Raw genomic sequence first — 20,956 nt, 5'->3', positions numbered from 1 at the left:
ATCTTTATATGATTAATGTTTCTTACTTCGTTCAAGAATACTTCTACCAGTGACGTGAGTGCGTGCTCACTTAACAATTTTTCAGTGATATGACGACAAAGGGATCCTTGGAGTGCAGGTAATGTGCCTCCTTGTTGCAGGACGGATTTCCACTGCTCTTTTATCTAGTGCTGCTTTAATGAGACGCCTTACCAAAGGCAAGTAAGCCGCACCACCCCAGCCATTATACTGATACGGGTCAACCAGTCGTTGCACTATCCCCTTTCTTGCTGAACCCCATGCGAGGAAGTTTCAACTTCCTCTTTTAAGGTCTTAGGTGTGACTCGACCCAGGGCTCGACCCGCTCTACCAACAGTGCTACCGGGGCCGATTTGTGGGAGGAAACCAGGCAGAAAACCCACAACAATGTGTACCGAAGGTAGGACAATACCTACTGTAAGAACGTAATTTTCTGCACCAAAAGTAATACTATATAACATTAATTTGTCTCTGATGCATGCTTCCATATTTTAGGGGTTGTACTCTAAACACGTTGAAAAATAAATTTATGGAAGGAAAAATTTATCTACATCAATGTAATTTTTTTCTTTTAATATTAATTATTCCTTTTCATATTTCTAGATAGGTATAAGTTAACGATATGATACGACACAATAAAACATAAAATTTCTACAAAACCATGCACACACACTAAAGCTTTTCTGGCTGTTCCAATGGCTACACTCTCTCAGACATGTATATGGAACACAGGTTAAAAAAAGAAAAAAAACTTTCAGAAGGACATAAAACAGTTATTTTGAATGAAAACCTAAGTTTACATGATATGGTTCTGTGCTAGTAGGACTAGTAGAAAAAATTCATTCACATCTGCTGAACATGCCAAATTGTTGGGCCATGAATTCAAACTTTTGATGTTGATGATATAGATATGGAAAAAATATGTGATTGAAAGTCATGTGTGTCAAATGCCAGCCCTGCTTGACCATTTTGATTGTAGGGCTGCTTCACAGATGTTAGCCCTGCTTGATTGTGTGTTAGATGTGCCCTGGTTGAGTGTGTGTTAGATGTTAGCCCTGCTTGACAGCTTGGCTGTGTGTGAGATGTTAGCCGTGCTTGACAACGTGGTTGTATGGGAGATGCTAGCCCTGCTTGACTGTGTGTGAGATGTTTAGTCTTGCTTGACAGCTTGGCTGTGTGTCACATGTTAGCCTTGCTTGACGACTTGGCTGTGTGTCAGATGTTAGCTTTCCTGGACGACTTGGCTGTGTGTCAGATGTTAACCCTGCTTGACGACTTGGCTGCGTGTCAGATGTTCTCTCTGCTCGATGACTTGGCTGTGTGTGAGATGTTTAGTCTTGCTTGACAGCTTGGCTATGTGTCACATGTTAGCCTTGCTTTGATGACTTGGCTGTGTGTCAGATGTTAGCTTTCCTGGACGACTTGGCTGTGTGTCAGATGTTAACCTTGCTTGACGACTTGGCTGTGTGTCAGATGTTCTCTCTGCTCGATGACTTGGCTGTGTGTCAGATGTTAGCTTTCCTGGACGACTTGGCTGTGTGTCAGATGTTAGCCTTGCTTGACGGCGGGGTTGAGATCAGAGAAGTAACCATGCTGCATTCCTTCTTCTGCTGATAACCTTTGACCTGGATTACAGATGAGTAAACCTCTGAAAACAACAACAGAATCAGCAAATGACCACCATTCACATGGATCAGTGGGTCAGTCTTACCTTACACTACTGAACTACATGCACACACAAAAAGCCATATGGCAACCAGGTTTACATGTAATGAGAAATAGATTCACAAAGTTTTGTGGTTTATGTGAAAAGTAATGAAAACTTGATTTGGACAGTTTTGTGGTTTATGTGAAAAGTAATGAAAACTTGATTTGGACAGTTTTGTGGTTTATGTGAAAAGTAATAAGAACTGGATTTGGAAAGTTTTGTGGGTTTATGTGAAAAGTAATGAAAACTTGATTTGGAAAGTTTTGTGGTTTATGTGAAAAGTAATGAGAACTTGATTTGGAAAGTTTATGGGTTTATGTGAAAAGTAATGAAAACTTGATTTGGAAAGTTTTGTGGTTTACTTGAAAAAGTAATGAGAACTTGATTTGGAAAGTTTATGGTTTATGTGAAAAGTAATGAAAACTTGATTTGGAAAGTTTTGTGGTTTACATGAAAAAGTAATGAAAAACTGATTTGGAAAGTTTTGTGGTTCATGTGAATAGTAATTGAGAACTTGATTTGGAAAGTTTTGTGGTTTACATGAAAAGTAATGAGAACTTGATTTGGAAAGTTTTGTTGTTTAGATGAAAAGTAATGAGAAATTGATTTGGAAAGTTCTGTGGTTTTACATGAAATGTAAGGAAAAATAAACTAACAAAGTTTTGGGAAGATGGGCCTAGTTACCTTAATGAATAATAAACCAACTGATGTTGCTTTATTGTACCTGTTAATTCACCATGTAATCTCGTTAGTTAATTTACTGCTGTTACATGGTTTGATTTCAAACATATATATATATATATATGAAATTGTTGTTGAAGTGAGAGAGGTAACAAAAACTTATTACAGAATTAGCATATCACAAAGTCTAATTTCCTGACTTTCACTTCAGTTTTATTTATTTATTTATTTGATTGGTGTTTTATGCCGTACTGAAGAATATTTCACTTATACAAATGGCGACCAGCATTATGGTGGAGTAACCGGGCAGAGCCCCGGGGGGAAACCCACGACCATCCACAGGTTGCTGGCAGACCTTCCCACTTACGGCCGGAGAGGAAGCCAGCATGAGCTGAACTTGATCCCACAGCGACTTTACTTCAGTGTTGACAGCTTGTTTCTACTGTGTTTTGTTTGGTGAATGAGGTGATGGTAGGACGTCAAATTAAAATCTGACAATGACAATGATGGGTTAACACAGGGATATTTCTATGATACAGAATCTTGAGCAGTATCGCAGCACAAAGGGACATAACTCTGTTAAAGGTTTCAGGAAAGTAACTCCAAAAACGAAATGTTTAGTGGGATATAATTATGACGGAAAATTTTTCAAGGCTGTTTTTGAATTAACCCTTTTTTGGCCAATTAAATGAAATTAATTGAAAATGACATCAATGATGAACTGAACATGGCCAAGTTAGCCCCTTCATTCAGACTCTCCCCCCTCGAGGTGTTTTGACAGTTGTCACCTGTGAGGGAATACTGCAGTTTAAAGTCCTTTCTTACTCCTCAAGAACAAGGCACTGAGAGGTTAAAGTTTGGAAACAGGACTTGCTGGCCCCGGTTTCAGAGTAATGTGACTATGTGAGGTGTCCATGCCTGGTGTCTGGCACGATACTTCAGTGGCGGCAGCACTTTGGCAGCACAGACTGACCCTGCCAGACGAAGACACAGTTTAATGTACACACACGTCATGACTCCTCCTTGTTATATGACTGAAAAAGTATGATGTGACGCACGCACGCACGCACGCGTGCACACACACACACACACACATTTCCTAAACTGCATGTTAAGAAATAAAAGCCATACCTCTGATGAGCTTGTTAACATACAAGCATATTTTCTTTTACTTGTCTTTGACTTACCTGCAATAAATCTCTTCCTTTGGAGTTCAGTTTTGGAACCACTTGCTGCCAGGTTGGGTTCACATGGTACATAGGGTACGGCTGAGGAAACCAAATAAACACATTTAAAAACCAATATGATTTGACTTATTCACAAGACTCAAGAATATTTCACTGATATGACAGCACCCAGTATCAAGGTAGGATGAAACCAGGTAGAGCTCTTGGGAAACCCACGACCAGGTAGAGCTCTTGGGAAACCCACAACAGGTAGAGCTCTTGGGAAACCCACAACCAGGTAGAGCTCTTGGGAAACCCACAACAGGTAGAGCTCTTGGGAAACCCACAACCAGGTAGAGCTCTTGGGAAACCCACAACCAGGTAGAGCTCTTGGGAAACCCACAACCAGGTAGAGCTCTTGGGAAACCCACAACCAGGTAGAGCTCTTGGGAAACCCACAACCAGGTAGAGCTCTTGGGAAACCTACAACCAGGTAGAGCTCTTGGGAAACCCACAACCAGGTAGAGCTCCTGGGAAACCCACAACCAGGTAGAGCTCTTGGGAAACCCACGACCATGCCGGTAGGGAAAACTAAAATTGTACAGGATAAGCATTTATCAGTTCTGTTGATCGCACAAATCCAATTTCGATGATGTTTCCAAACATTCTGTGAGCTAAGATTTTCCCTGAAAAAGTGCACTTTTAGAGGCAAGTAAATGTTGCTCTCATTGCTTTATTTGACTTGTGCTTTACACCATTGTCAAGAATATTTCACTTACATGACAGCAGCCAGCATAAAACATAGACCATCTGAACATTACTCTCAGCCCTAAAACTTACATTTTTCAAACAGGGCATCAGAATGGAAAAATTCCAAACAAACCTAAAAACACCTTTCTAAGATGAATACAACGAAAGCTCCCCCCCCAAAAAACTGCACAGCTTGGTCCAAAGTTTAGGCCATATGCAGTACACTGCAAAACAATTTCTTAAAACATCAAACAAAAAAAAAAAAGGTTATGAGATGAAAAGAAGAAAATTTTGAAAAGCGCAAACATTAACCTGAAAGAAAGGCCACTGTCCCAGTTTTTCTTACACCTGATCCTGCCTGTGTTATGTAAGGTGTTGGTGAATATGTACCTACCTTGTATTCAGGTAGCTCTGTCATTCCTACCCATGTGTCATCGGTAGGGGTGCCCAATAATCTGTTTTAAGTTAAGGATAGTTAAGACTAACAGTTATACTTTCTGTCTTCCAAATACATGCATAATTCAATAGGCAATTTCAAAATGCTGGAAAACAAATGCCTTCAAGAAAATGTCTGCATGTTATGCACAGATGCTCAGGTAAGGTCAGTACTCTCAATTATACGCCTTCTCCTGATGCAAATACATTTCCTGGTTTTTCAAGCTCTGGAAATGTTTTTTTTTAGCTTGTGTGTACAAAGTATAGCCATAACTTATGTTGTACTCTGAGGATTCTTGTCCAATACAGGGGAAGCAATGTTAAACAAAATGGTAGTTGGAGGGGGGGGGGATCCCAAACAGTACTGCATTTATTGAGCTTGGGGTTTGCACAGATGTAGAGTACAATAACACGAGGGGTATGTTCCGCTGCTGATGTTCTTTGCTCGTATTAATTACCGTAAATCACCGAATTCATGATTTCAGTACTTTATGTATTGAGCTGAAATTCTGAATTCATATGTCTCTTACAGAAAAGCTCTTTGATAGCTCTGCTACCAAATCTGCCTCAAATTTTCAAGGGTTTTAAAGCCCCATACGAACCTTGCATAGAGACAGACCAGCTACAGTATCCTGATTTTGTCATTATCAAGATGAGTATCCCCCTCCACACCCCCCCCCCCCTCTGAAAGGAATGACCACTGAGGGTTCAATAATAAATGAAAGCATGATTATATGAATACATGAATGAATGACAGAGTAGTGGAGGGAGGACCAGGCACATATGTGTATAAAGATTCACGCATTAATCATTTATGTCAGAGGTGAATCATACTGCCTCCAATGCACTATACACATACGCCAATGGGGGCCTCCGTGGCTCAGTTGGTTAGCGCGCTACCGCAGCGTAATGACCCAGGAGTCTCTCACCAATGCGGTCGCTGTGAGTTCGAGTCCAGCTCATGCTGGCTTGCTCTCCGGCCGTAAGTGGGAAGGTCTGCCAGCCACCCGCAGATGGTCGTGGGTTTCCCCCAGGTTCTGCCCGGTTTCCACCCACCATAATGCTGGCCGCCGTCATATAAGTGAAATATTCTTGAGTACGGCGTAAAACACCAATCAAATAAATAAATAAATACACACATGTCAATGGCCTTCATTCATCTGAGGGATAGAGCGTTTCAACAATTTTGAGCAATACACATAAACCTGAGTTATGTGAAACATAATTCAGATCAAGGATACTTGAATATTCTCTTGAGTTGATCATCCACATCATTTCCTGGGAATAAAGGTCTGCCTGCATTTGCCAGTTCTACAAGGACAAGTGTTTATCCTTAATAAAAGCCAGGATAACTCATGTATATACAAAAGTTATCGTGACTCAATTGCTGGTCAGTTCAGGTCCAGTCATTTACAAAATGCGTGGACATTTCAAAGATTTTCTGGATAACCAGATACACATTTATTAGATGTACACAGCATAAGAAACTTAAACCATCAGTACATCCTCTAGTAACATATTTTGACATGTCGCCATTGTGTGTTTTCACAGCCGTCAATTTTCTACAGAATTACTATTATATATATATATATAACCATCTATATAAACACCTTCTATGTATATATAAATATTTTTGGAAGGATGAAAAAAGAATTACAGAATACACTTTCCGTAACTTTTTTTTTACCTTTTACAGTATAGATACACGTAGAACATAGTAGCAGATTGATAATGTAAAGGCTTATCAGAGAGAATTTACTGACAAATTAACTTTTGTCTTATTAGACACTGTATACAAACAGGTGCGCTTATCAATGCAGACTAAAGGGAGATAACTCTACCTGCAAATATACATCCAGCAGACCACATATCAATGGAGGTTGAGTAGAGTTTGGCTCCAAATAGAACATCAGGTGGGCGGTACCACAATGTGACAACCTGATGACAAACATACGATATTCTCAGGCATTTATCAAGTCTTGGTTGCTCTGTATTATATACTTTTCACAACCTCCATGTTCTAAATGCTGTGGAGACCAAACTAGCTTAAGTTTTAAAACTCAACCTTTTGATTAAAAACATCAAAGAAATATACATATATGAGTGATTCAAAGCTTTGTCATTGGTTATGACCTAATGGCCTTCTGATGTTTCCATAGCACAACTACAGAGCAAAAGGGATCCAGGCAACACATACCTCTGCTGAGTAACACTTGACTGGAATCCCAAAGGCTCGAGCTAAACCAAAATCTGCCAGCTTCAGTTCTCCATTCTGTGGGTAATGAAGAAAAGTCAAACATCATAAAATCCATATGTGGTAAGGTCTGTCAGCAACCTGTGGATGGTTGTGGTTTCCCTGGGGCTCTGCCCAGTTATCTCCTACCATATCGCTGGCCGCCGTTGTATATTTGAAACATTGTTGAGTACAGTGTAAACATTAAACAAAAATTAAATAAATAACCACAATATTTTATGTTTAGTTGCTCCATAAGTTGGTAGTTTTTCACTGTCCTGACCTGGTTAATGAATGTATGTATGTATGTACCCTAATTCAACGCCTCTTTGACGAATATTCTGAAACATTCTGAAAGAACTATGTGGTGTAGAGAAATAATCTGTGCATTTTTCCTCATAATTGAAAACCATAAATTCCACTGAAAAAAGTGCTTTAGAGGTTGAAAAGTTTGAAGATTTCCAGCATGTACGCTTGGGTACAAAGCAGTGCTGACCTTGTTGATGAGGAGATTCTGAGGTTTGAGGTCGCGATGAAGGACGTTGTGACTGTGACAGAAGGCCAGACCCCGCAACAACTGATACATGAAACTCTGTAACAAACAAGCACCTGGTGTAACAACAAAAAGTTGTAACGAATTGTTTCATCTTTTTTTTAAAACTTTAAATCTACATATAAAGTAAAAAGAAATGTCTGCCTAAAAAGTAAAGGTAAACAGAGAACTAGTGTCTTAAGTCCAAGGTTTGGAACGTAACAATGTACTTTTAGGAGGAGGTATAGGCCTTAAAATCCTTCATTTGATGCCAACAATTAAGTTTTTCTGATTAAATTAATCAAACTTCACAAAAAACTGTTAAGTTGTCCAATATTAATAAAAAGTGGATGAATCAATCAGAATCAAGCAAAACGTGCAAAAAAAAAAAAAGCTAAACTTTAGGTAAAGCACATTTAATAATTCCATGAACATTAATATTTTTGGGATTGCTGTTTTACGCTGTAATCAAGAATATTTCACTTATGCGACAGCGGCCAGCATTATGGTGTGTCGGAAACCCATGCCCATCCACAGGTTGCTGGCAGGCCTTCCCACGTACGGCCAGAGAGAAAGGCTGCACGAGCTGGATTTGAACTCACAGCGACCGCATGCAGGTTAATATCTGATTACCTTAACATTGTCTGGATCAATTTCTCCATTGCAGCTGTCAAAGTACTTCTTCAGATCTTGGTCGCAGTATTCAAACACTAAAGTCAGCTTTTTTTCACTGTGAAGGATGTCATGAAGCCTGTGGGGGAGATGTGAATATAGCCCAAGTGTAGAAAACAGATAAACTCACGAAGCCTGCGGAGGAGGTGGGGATATAGCCCAAGTGTAAAAAACATATAAACTCATGACGGTCATCATGAAGCCTGAAGAGGAGATGGGGATATAGCCCAAGAGTAGATAACAGATAAACTCATGAAGCCTGCGGAGGAGGTGGGGATATAGCCCAAGAGTAGATAACAGATAAACTCATGAAGCCTCCAGAGGACGTGGGGATATAGCCCAAGAGTAGATAACAGATAAACTCATGAAGCCTCCAGAGGACGTGGGGATATAGCCCAAGTGTAGAAAACATGTAAACTCATGACGGTCATCATGAAGGCTGCAGAGGAGATGGGGATATAGCCCAAGAGTAGATAACAGATAAACTCATGAAGCCTCCGGAGGAGATGGGGATATAGCCCAAGTGTAGATAACATATAAACTCATGACGGTATTCATGAAGCCTGCGGAGGAGGTGGGGATATAGCCCAAGTGTAGATAATGTATAAACTCATGATGTAATCATGAAGCCTGCGGAGGAGGTGGGGGGCATAGCCCAAGTGTAGATAATGTATAAACTCATGACGGAAATCATGAAGCCTGCGGAGGAGGTGGGGGGCATAGCCCAAGTGTAGATAACGTATCAACTCATGACGTAATCATGAAGCCTGCGGAGGAGGTGGGGGGCATAGCCCAAGTGTAGATAATGTATAAACTCATGACGGAAATCATGAAGCCTGCAGAGGAGGTGGGGGGCATAGCCCAAGTGTAGATAATGTATCAACTCATGACGTAATCATGAAGCCTGCGGAGGAGATGGGGACATAGCCCAAGTGTAGATAACTTATAAACTCATGGCGGTATTCATGAAGCCTGCAGAGAAGATGGGGATATAGCCCAAGAGTAGATAACAGATAAACTCATGAAGCCTCCAGAGGAGGTGGGGATATAGCCCAAGAGTAGATAACAGATAAACTCATGAAGCCTCCAGAGGACGTGGGGATATAGCCCAAGAGTAGATAACAGATAAACTCATGAAGCCTCCAGAGGAGATGGGGATATAGCCCAAGTGTAGATAACGTATAAACTCATGACAGTAATGATGAAGCCTGCAGAGGAGGTGGGGATATAGCCCAAGTGTAGATAACGTATAAACTCATGACGGAAATCATGAAGCCTGCAGAGGAGATGGGGATATAGCCCAAATGTAGATAAACTCATGACGGTAATCATGATGCCTGCAGAGGAGATGGGGACATAGCCCAAGTGTAGATAACGTATAAACTCATGACAGTAATGATGAAGCCTGCAGAGGAGATGGGGACATAGCCCAAGTGTAGATAACGTATAAACTCATGACGGAAATCATGAAGCCTGCAGAGGAGATGGGGATATAGCTCAAATGTAGATAAACTCATGACGGTATTCATGAAGCCTGCAGAGGAGATGGGGACATAGCCCAAGTGCAGATAATGAATAAACTCATGACGGTAATCATGAAGCCTGCGGAGGAGGTGGGGACATAGCCCAAGTGCAGATAATGAATAAACTCATGACGGTATTCATGAAGCCTGCAGAGGAGATGGGGACATAGCCCAAGTGTAGATAACGTATAAACTCATGACGGTAATCATGAAGCCTGCAGAGGACATGGGGATATAGCCCAAATGTAGATAAACTCATGACGGTATTCATGATGCCTGCAGAGGAGGTGGGGACATAGCTCAAGTGTAGATAATGTATAATTTACTTATTTATTTATTTGATTGATGTTTTACGCCGTAGTCAAGAATATTTCACTTATAGGATGGCGGTAAACATTATGGTGGGTAGAAGCAGGGCAGAGCCCGGCGGAAACCCACGACCATCCGCAGGTTGCTGCCAGACCTTCCCACGCATGTATAATATATAAGCCCAAGTGTAGATAACATATAAACTCATGACAGTAATGAATAAAAAAAATACTACCACCAACAATATACATGTAACGTACTCGCCACAAATGCTCAACAGATTTATATACAGTCTATATTGACAGGGTATACTTTCCAACAGAGTTTACATGAATGAATGAATGAATGAATGAATGAATGAATGATTATGGCTTAATGCCACATCAGCAATATTTCGGCCATATCAACCAGGTGGAGACACAAGGTGGATGGAGTTGACATTAATGTGCAACTGTCAAATCTGGCAGAGAAGTTTTTATTAATTTATTTATTTATTTGATAGGTGTTACACACCGTACTCAAGAACATTTCACTTATACCACGGTGACCAGCATTATGATGGGAGGAAATATTATAAATACTACTTTACATTTTCTCTGTAGGATGTCACCCTACTTTCCAAAGTTACTCATGGACAAAGGTTTGGGCCAGGTGCACACACAAAAACCACACAAAAACCCTGAATCATGGCTTTTCTAAATGTGTTTCAGTGATTAGGACAAGGAGTAGTTCAATTTAATTTGTTATTCTAATTTCTTGTTTCTTGCTAATAAAAATCTCTCAGAGCTTTAGATCACTTGATCAGTTGCCTCAAAACAGAACACAAAATAAATAAATAAATAAACATGATGAACCACCACAACCAGTGAAATATACGTAAGTACTCACCTGACTATGTTCTTGTGTTTCAACTCTTTTAACAGGCAAATCTCTCTGAGGGCTGAACTGGGCACGCCCTGCAATTTTCACACTCATATCATACTTCAACGTTAAACCCCAAGCACTCACTCACTCATATCATACTCTGTACATTTTTTTCTCCATAATACTGTACACTTGTATAAAGACATGGTCTGTAAAGTTCTCCCTGAATTGTTTTGAGCAGAACTGGTTCATCTGGAAATCATATATTAGTTCTGAGAAAAAATCATATTTCAGGTTTAGCATAACCTTGGAACCATACAATGATACTGTAAATTTCTACCTTTTTTCATACATATACATAAAAATTGCCCTCTATACATGTACAAATAAAAAGTTTGGCTGTGTCATCTTTTTTTTTCTTCTTGACTTAAAAAAAAATAACATTTAGCACTGACGTGTAGTTGGCCGCCTAAAAATGTACAGGTATGGTTGACTGAGGATGGGATGACATGTGTCGCATTAAATCCAATATCTTGTGGAACTGAAGTATACAGTGTTGTATGATGCTGTTCTGAGAGGCAGAACAAACTAGGGCACTAGGGCACTCAATACTGCAGTCTTTTGAACCTTACAAAATGGGCACACTGCACAGCAGCCACAAACATGTACGACAGTAATGTGCTCGGCTTCACGAGACCCCGGTTCAAACCTGTGTCTGGTCACACCAAAAACTTTCAGAATGACACTTTTCGCTGTCTCGCTTGGCACTCAGCACAGACAGGTGAAAGGGACTTACCACCCAAAGAAATGCAGCAGTACATCTATATTAGTAATAACATTTCACGAGTGTCACAGCTGGAAGTTTTGCATGAAATTCTGAATGAATCTCAGCCTCTGAATTAAAAAGCTGGGTCATACGCATACAAGTAGAACCCCCTACCTCATCATCGTCATCCAGACGCACCCTTTTCAGAGCCACAATCTCCTGAGTTTCTCTGTTCTTAGCTTTGAATACTGTTCCATACGTACCTACAACCAGAACATGCCACATAGATCTATCAATGCATTGGCAGAAGCAGGCATGGTGAAAAAAACTATTTCAAGCAAAATACACGAATGTGACGACCCTACGCGTTACTACAGACAGTAGGCTGTCATTACAGACAACAGTAGATTGTTACTACAGACAACTGTAGATTGTCACTACAGACAACAGTAGACCGTCATTACAGACAACAGTAGATTGTTACCGCAGACAACAGTAGATTGTTACCGCAGACGACGGTAGATTGTCACTACAGACAACAGTAGATTGTTACTACAGACAACAGTAGACAACAGTTACTGTTGACTGTCATTACAGACAACAGTAGACTGTTACTACAGACAACAGTAGATTGTTACTACAGACAGCAGACTGTCATTACAGACAACAGTACATTGTTACTACAGACAAAAGTTGATTACAGACAACAGTAGATTGTTACTGCAGACAACGGTAGATTGTTACTGCAGACAGTAGACTGTCATTACAGACAACAGTAGACTGTTACTACAGACAACAGTAGATTGTTACTACAGACAGCAGACTGTCATTACAGACAACAGTACATTGTTACTACAGACAAAAGTTGATTGTTACTACAAACAACCGTAGATTGTTACTACAGACAGGAGACTGTCATTACAGACAACTGTAGATTGTTACTACAAACAACCGTAGATTGTTACTACAGACAGTAGACTGTCATTACAGACAACTGTAGATTGTTACTACAAACAGTCGATTGTTACTGCAGACAACAGTCAGTTGTTACTACAGACAACTGTAGATTGTTACTACAAACAGTCAATTGTTACTGCAGACAACGGTAGATTATTACTGCAGACAACGGTAGATTGTTACTGCAGACAACAGTAGATTGTTATTACAGACAACAGTAGATTGTTACTACAGACAACAGTAGATTGTCATTACAGACAACAGTACACTGTCATTACAGACAACAGTGGATTGTTACTACAGACAACAGTCAATTGTTACTACAGACAACTGTAGATTGTTACTACAAACAGTCGATTGTTACTGCAGACAACAGTCGATTGTCACTTCAGACAACTGTAGATTGTCACTACAGACAACAGTAGATTGTCTCTACAGACAACTGTAGATTGTCTCTACAGACAACTGTAGATTGTTACTTCAGACAACTGTAGATTGTCACTACAGACAACGGTAGATTGTCACTACAGACAACAGTAGACTGTCATTACAGACAACAGTGGATTGTTACTACAGACAACAGTCAATTGTTACTACAGACAACTGTAGATTGTTACTACAAACAGTCGATTGTTACTGCAGACAACAGTCGATTGTCACTTCAGACAACTGTAGATTGTCACTACAGACAACAGTAGATTGTCTCTACAGACAACTGTAGATTGTCTCTACAGACAACTGTAGATTGTTACTTCAGACAACTGTAGATTGTCACTACAGACAACGGTAGATTGTCACTACAGACAACGGTAGATTGTTACTGCAGACAACAGTAGATTGTTACTACAGACAACAGTAGATTGTTACTACAGACAACAGTAGATTGTCATTACAGACAACAGTAGACCATCATTACAGACAACAGTCGATTGTTACTACAGACAACAGTAGATTGTTACTGCAGACAACGGTAGATTGTTACTGCAGACAACAGTCAATTCTTACTACAAATAGTCCATTGTGATGTTTTATAATCGCTTGATTTATTTATTTATTTGATGAGTGTTTTTATACCTAACACTATTTTACTCAGCTGGTAGAATTCTAAAAACCAAAAATAAATAAATAATATAAATTGAACTACATGTCTTTTCTTGAACGGCGTTCAAAGGTCTTTCATCTGACATATACTTCATTTCAGTAATATATGACTCTGCCCGGTTTCTCCCACCATACGGCTGGTTGCTATATATGTGAAATATTCTTAAGTATGGTAAAACACCAATCAAATAAATAAATTAGTAGAAATCTCTCCAGTTGTACATGCTGATTTTGCAGATCGGGCAACCCCTGGTCATTTTGCTTTATAACCAAATATAACAAGTTCTACGGTCTTCCAGCCGCCTGCAGATGATTGCAGGTGATCCCCGGGCTCTACTCAGCTTCCTCTCCCTCATTCCTATCAGTTATTTATTTGATTGGTAATTTGTCCCATACCCAAGATTATTGCACTTATACGATGGCGGCCAGCATTATGTTGGGAGCAAACCTGGAAGAGCCATGAGGGGAATCCATGATTATCTGCAGTAGCTGGCAGATTTTCCCATGTACAACCAGAGAGAAAGTATCAGAGACATTGATTTTTCCGTGGATATGAAGTGGCAGACTTTATGTTTGCTTTAACGAAGTAAAAGTAACGACTGCAGGCCTGTACATTACAGCTTAGCTATGACGACTGATGGCATGCCTTAAATGGAATGAGCCCAAAATGACCACAGATACATAAACATTAAGACAGTTGAATAATTCAATACACTAAACTGAAAAAGATGCAGACAGGGGTTGAAAAGATGTCTTTGACAGTGTGTGTACACAAAGGACATACTAGTTTACATTCAGCAACATACTCTTTTTGATCTCATGAAAGTCAAGCAGTGGTCAATGGACAATAGTCTCTGATTGACTGAAATAGTCATGTGATCACTCCTGATACAAGCCATGTGCTTCAGGTTGTCAAGGAAAAAGATAATAATTTATAAAAAAAAGCATAAATCTTTCTGCTTTATTTTCAATAAATCATGTACAGTAAATGTACGTTATACATTCACCCTGAATGCATATTAAAGTGTTTACAATACTAAAAAAAACCTTGGTTCACCGACAGCCCTCGTTTTTATACAATGTGGTGGTAAAGTCCCCAAATTATTAAGTAACTCTGGTGTGCCCAAATTAATGTAATCGAAAGGCCTGGACTGTGCATGTGATTAAGGAAGAGAACAGAAATTCTTTCAATATATTGCACTGTTTTAAAGGGAGCCAACTGCAGTATCAATCACTTGATGACTGAGTCTCTTGTATGATGTTCATGTCCCAGCTGAGAAGTCTTGACTGTTATGATTATGGGACCTGCACTTGCTGTCACAGTCAAGAAGACTTCCATAGTCAAAAAGCAATACAACTTTCAGTCTGCTGATAAAAAAAAATGGCAGGCCATATTAAACCGCTTATTTTCCAAGGCCACGTAAATCATGCATCTAGAGGCTCTAAATAATAAGGCATATTTTAGTCAGTCATGGTTATCAGTCTGTAGTCAGGCAGTCACATAGTAGTGCGCTAGTAGAAATTACTACTAATACCATTCCTCACCACTGCACTGACAATGCACATTCTGGGCATAACACATGCACCTAAAGTACTGAAGACATCTTCTTCAGGTCAAAGCTAGGTTCTTCAGACAGTACCCTGGCCATGCAGTCGCATGTGTGATTACTTATTCGACAGTTCTTCTGAGAATGGGAATTACATAAATATGTAAAAGTACGGAATTTACACAGACTGCACAAGACTGCACAGGACTGTTTATTAATGCACATCTTAATGCAGAGTGAAGGAAAATGTCACATTTTTAAGGCATTGGACAGGGATTTATTGCTGGTGTAGATTGACGGAGTAGATCCTTGAGAGGAGTAGGGCCTTGAAAACACTGTAACGAATGCGTCACATGTTTTAACTGACTTATCATTTGTTATAAATGGAAATAGACTCCCATTACAACTTCCGTTTTTCTGGAGGGACAAATGTAATTCTGTATATTTTAGGATGTAAAGTCTTTTTTTGCTGGCAGCCTTCCGACTTTGGTGTACAGGTGTATGCTTGGTACCAAAATGCTGGAAATTGTCTAAGCTTTGGGCAGGTATGGGTTTTACTGATGAAAGTTTGAAATTCTGGGCGAGAGGACAAAAGGAGATAGGTGGTGATGAGGCTGCGAGTGACATCCTATTGGCTTTGCTAGGCACCCCTCCCAGCTGCCGGCATAGTAAGGTTCAGATTTTGAAGGTCAACCTATGTCAAGATTTTAATGGCTCCTTTCTCACAGGCTGGGTCAGGTATGCACCAATGCTTAGTGGCCACAGAATGTTTGAGGCTGAGCTACAGTGCAAAATGTTAACACTGTCGCTTATGGAAAATTAATGGGGGTCTGTGGCTAAATGAATGGGGAGATGTTTGATTTACAAGAACAAATGCATAAAACCAACATTCACTGTATTATTCGCTCTCACATAATACTGTCATTCATGAGTGCTCTGTGGTCACCAGGGCGTGGGTCATATATCTTTTAGTGTGTTTGTCCTCATTCGGTGCTACAAGACCTGGGCTCGATCTTTCATCAGACAGCATGTTGGGTCCACAGTTGGATGCCTGTACCACTAGACCATTAACATTTGAGTCTACGTCGTGCCAAGATTTATCTCCCCCTTAAATGCCTATAGCGAAACATTATGTCGAGAAATCTGTCTTGCTGAATATTTCTACTATACATTACCTTCGCCGATCTTCTCAAGTTTTTCGTATTTTTGCATTTTGTTCCCTAGATGAAATCCAAAATTTACCGAGACATGACCGGAATAGAATTAGCCGATTAAGATGATCTGCTTTTTCGGCTGCCGGTCAGCGACTAGCTGAGTTCTTAAACACATTTTGCACATCTGGTAAGGATACGGACATGGACTACGTCTGTTTTATTGTTTTTTCATAATAAAAGACAAAATTGCGATTTAACTATTTTTAATCTTACACATAAAATGCAAGATATCAGTTTTAATATTCCTTCTGATACTTGTAGCTTATACAGTTATTGGTTTGTTCGGGCTTTTATACAAGTGTGTATTTTTAAGAATCAAGCATCCCAGCGCCTCTAGTGGAAATTTACAGAACTACTAAAACCGGGACTTCTTGCTTGTATGTTTCGCAAGTTCTACTAGATTTTCACAATGCAGCAACAACAAACACGTTATGCCTCAGCCCCACCGATGAGGACACACTATGCCCAGCCTGGATACCCGGTAAGTAGCCCAGTGATACTGAAACTATTTGCTAAAGTTGAAAGGGTTGAGACAAAGAGCTTCTCGGTCATTCACCAAACAACATGAACAACATTCAGCCAAGCTTTTCTGCCAGACAGTAGTTGGGCCCTACGACGTAAACACGCGCCTTTGGTATACAAAACTGTACATTTGTATGTACTTCTTCTTGATTTTACAACATCAAGTTTATAGGTCTCCCAAAGATACAGTTTTCAATGTTTTTCTACTCTCTTTCTGCTTATCCATTACATCATTGGGCGGTTATCTCCCCTTGCCAGTGTAAGGATTTCCCCAGTACCATTTGTAATTGAGACTGTATGTAGCTTGTGTTCAAAGGACTGAGTGCATCGGGATTAATGTCATAGTGTGCAAAGGAGCGGGTGCTTGGGGTTTAATGTCGTAGTGTACAAAGGAAATGCTGAAACAAGAAATTTGTGACCAGGTCTCACTATTCAACATTTTACCTGTCAAGCTTGAGGTTACCCCTACCAAGATATTTGCCAGAGAATTCTACCTATAACTGTTAAACTACTGTTCCACCTAGTCCTGCATTCTGGCTGCGATATTTTGATTCACTGCAGTCGTGCATCTTGTACTTTTCTTAGTAGTACCAGAGTTCTGCCACCTCACAAAGCAGGCACTTATCCTGGGTTTTGTGTGAAAGTATAGATCTCCACAAATATGCATGCAGCAATATTGGTGGCCTTACCTTAAAAGCCAAGCCGGCATTTCAGGAGTCCCACAAGTTCACACACATAGGGTGGGGGCTCTCGCAGACTGATGCAGCTAAAAGGCAAGATTTTACAGTTCTTGTTAGACTGAGTACACATCCCACATTGTCGGGCCTTTTGATCAGGTTAGTTCATGAGCACCCCTACCCTGTCTAGCTTCAACCTGTGTGAGCGGCCTGCTGGCAGGGGTTTAGCCAGAAATGTTTAAGAGGGTGTCCAAACATCCCGTTTTGGTGTTATTTTGTTATGGCAATTGTCTAGATTTCATTTTCTCCTATCTCTCCTTTGTTGAAAGGGCTGAAAACACTGTGTCCAAATAGCACTGGTTTTCTAATTCACCTGTCGACTTGGATGAGTGGACAGGTAGCAGCCTAACCCTATGCCTGCCAATCTCTAACATCATCGCCCAAGGGTAAAACATATGCAGGACTAAGTACCACCTAGCTTCTTACCAATGCGGTTGCTGTGAGATAAGCCTATCTCATGCTGGCTTCGTCTGGCCATACATGGGAAGGTCTTGCATAAATATGTGGATTGTCGTGGGTTTCCTCCCTGGGCTGTGCCTGGTTTTCTCCCACCATAATGCTGGCTGTCGTCGTATAAGTCTCATACTCATGAGTATTGCTTGAAACGCCAATCAAGTGTAAATAAATAAATATATAAATCCTTTGATTTTAATGCTTAAAACAGTAAATAATATGTTCATGAACAAGGTGTAAAGCACCAATCAAATGAAGAAATAAATCAAATTCGTGAAAATATGACCTACCTCTCAATGATTAAAAATGCAAGGTACAATAACTTGAACAAGCCAAGGTTTCAGATCGCACCTTTATAGGACAGCTCTATACATAATACTCAGACTACTGAGACATGGATTCAGTCATGTTTTCCTGCAGGGAGTTTTGTAGATTCATCTACTTCCATTATTCTCAGGATCTCAGTGGCAAGAATATATTGGCATGTACATGTAGGTCTAAAGCATTCTGGGCGACAGGTATATGTGAATTCGCTGGAGACTGCTTATCTTTGATATGGTCTATGTGGAAATTATGTACATATGTAAGTAGATTTAGCTGGCCTTTGTTGTGTAAGTGAAATCTTCTTGAGGAAAGAGTGAAAACACCAGTGAAATAAATAAATAGAATTTGATATCAGGGTGTATTATTTCCAATTGTTTCCCCTGTTTTCCCTCTTTCTCCCATGTTTTGTCAGAATAGGGTGTTTCAAAGACCCAGAGTGACTCACCCCCTTGCTATTAAGTAATTTCATTGATTTCCTTCACTCTTAATCTTGAAATAAAATATTCTTGACCTGTAAAGTAAATAAATTAAAGTATGAAAGTGTGAGAAATTTGTGTGATATGTGATGAATTCTTTTATTCACGAAAGGGTGGTCTCGCAACCACCAACTTCTGACCCGTCTTACAGAATTGAGTTTTGGCACAGCCAGTGGCATTGGAGACAGTTGGTATGGGCTTATCATTGCCCTTGTGTGTAGATTCGTCTTCACTGTCTTTATCAGAATCTGAATGGTACATGGGATTGTGGCCAGCCAATTGCAGGATTGCATGACCAGTTAAAACCTATCTGTTTGGCAAATATTTGTTTGTTCTGAGCCATGTGGACACCGAGTTAGGAAATGTTTCATACACAGCTCTATTCAGACACTTCTCATATTTCCGTGTTTCAACCTGTCCAACAAGGTCTTACAGGGTGAAGACATCAAAATCATCGTCAGAGTAATCAGTTTGATGGGTTTCTTCTACACTTTCCATCACGTGTGTGGAAAATGCCTTCCCAAGGCATCTGTTTCAACACCCTTCGATGCATTTCTGGGTTACATCACCCCATGCCCAATTGGCTGTAAACATCATTTCCTTAATGTCCAGCTTTTTCAGGAAATCTGTGGTTCCCTTGTCACTGTGGATCACGGATAGAATCAGCTGTTTTCTGTAGTTTTTCTTGAAGGTTGAGATAATCCCCTGGTCTAGCGGCTGTATTTTTGATGTTGTGTGCTTGGGAAGGTATGTTACTGTATTCTTCCCTTCACATGAAATCCGCGTGTCAGGGTTAGGAGGGCTTTCGCATCCAAGCCCTGTTTGCAAAGGTGCTTCCTGACAACGGGAACAAACTGTTCATGACACCAGCGGCCAAAAATTGAGCCTGTCATCCAAGCTTTATGGTTGTTGTGGTAGCGGAAGGGCAAACTGTTCATGTTGACGTGCTTAAAACATCTGGGGACTGGAATTTTCCAAAGCTCAGCGGCTTCGCTTGCCGCAGGACAGCATTTTTACTCGTGACTTAATCTTGTATCCCTCATTCTTGTGGTCGTCCGTGCGAACGGCAAGGGATTTGTCGGGCAAAACTTTATAAAACAAGCCTGTTTCGTCGTAGTTGTAGACCAGCTCATCATTAAGCCACCCTCTTAAATACTCTCTTTCAAGATGTCAAGATAAAACTCAGCAGTGGCATTGTTAGCTGATTTAAGTTTTCTGGAAATGGAAGTCTGAGATCGGACACGATTTCTGGAACCTCCGAGTGTAACCATGGCTTGCCTTAAACTCATTTTCACCGTTCAGCTCCTTGTTTTTTTTTTTTTTTTGTTTTTTTTTCGCTTGGATTTTTAGCACATCCCCTGATATTGGCAAACCCTGCTGTCTCTCTTGGACTAATCAGGTGTAAAGTGCAGTGTCCAAGGCTGGATTGGCCGAAATTTTAACATGTTTATGCCCTAGTCCATCACTTTCATCACAATGATCAACAAATTTTTTGAACTTCTCAGCTTTCACTCAACTGCATAGATTTGATTTGTATTTGCTCTGTGGCTTGTAATTTATCATGAAGCATGTAGCGTTTTTGTTTTCTGGATGACATGGCTATTGGCAGATTGTACACGAATGTAAAAATTTGGGAAATCTTTGCGATGCTGATCGCAACATATTTTATATCTACCACGAAGATTACTAAATAAACATGCCATTAAAATGTTGAGATTTTACGAGACATCTTTAGTAAGATTTTGCAAAACATCCTTTATTAAAACAGCAAATTAGTCCGTCAGATAATTTTGGTGATTAAGTTAGACAAAAATCTGATTAAAAAAGCCAATACAGCATACACTCTATAACAGGCTCACCCTAAACCAGCTGTGTTTCGGCTGTGTTGTTTTGATCTCACCAACACTGGGCATACACAACGGGCCGCTTTACGGCACATAATCCGCTTTATGGCGGATGTTCCATAAT

The 20,956-nt window shown here is 40.1% G+C and overlaps 2 protein-coding genes across 2 annotated transcripts in view; one reads left to right on the top strand and one right to left on the bottom strand.

The window, feature by feature from the left end:
- Positions 1-74: 74 nt before the first annotated feature.
- Positions 75-16,553, bottom strand: LOC135477405 (cyclin-dependent kinase 5). The gene is made up of 11 exons (XM_064757478.1): positions 16,438-16,553; positions 11,832-11,920; positions 10,916-10,983; positions 8,157-8,274; positions 7,488-7,583; positions 6,956-7,030; positions 6,600-6,696; positions 6,000-6,069; positions 4,718-4,778; positions 3,591-3,675; positions 75-1,664 (listed from the first exon to the last, which is right to left on the bottom strand). Exons 1-11 carry the CDS (start codon positions 16,472-16,474, stop codon positions 1,567-1,569), a joined length of 894 nt encoding a protein of 297 aa, XP_064613548.1. The 5' UTR covers positions 16,475-16,553; the 3' UTR covers positions 75-1,566.
- Positions 16,554-16,822: 269 nt separating this feature from the next.
- The window catches only part of LOC135478176 (SWI/SNF-related matrix-associated actin-dependent regulator of chromatin subfamily D member 1-like), a 41,890-nt gene continuing 37,756 nt past the window's right edge, over positions 16,823-20,956 (top strand). The window contains exon 1 of the mRNA XM_064758447.1: positions 16,823-16,957. Coding sequence (XP_064614517.1) covers positions 16,886-16,957 — 72 coding nt within the window. The 5' untranslated portion in view covers positions 16,823-16,885. The remainder of the gene's footprint in view (positions 16,958-20,956) is intronic.

Source organism: Liolophura sinensis, chromosome 11 (assembly GCF_032854445.1).
Source record: "Liolophura sinensis isolate JHLJ2023 chromosome 11, CUHK_Ljap_v2, whole genome shotgun sequence".
Taxonomy (NCBI): domain Eukaryota; kingdom Metazoa; phylum Mollusca; class Polyplacophora; order Chitonida; family Chitonidae; genus Liolophura; species Liolophura sinensis.
Note: the sequence above shows the minus strand (reverse complement) of the source record. Positions and strands in the feature narration are given on the sequence as shown.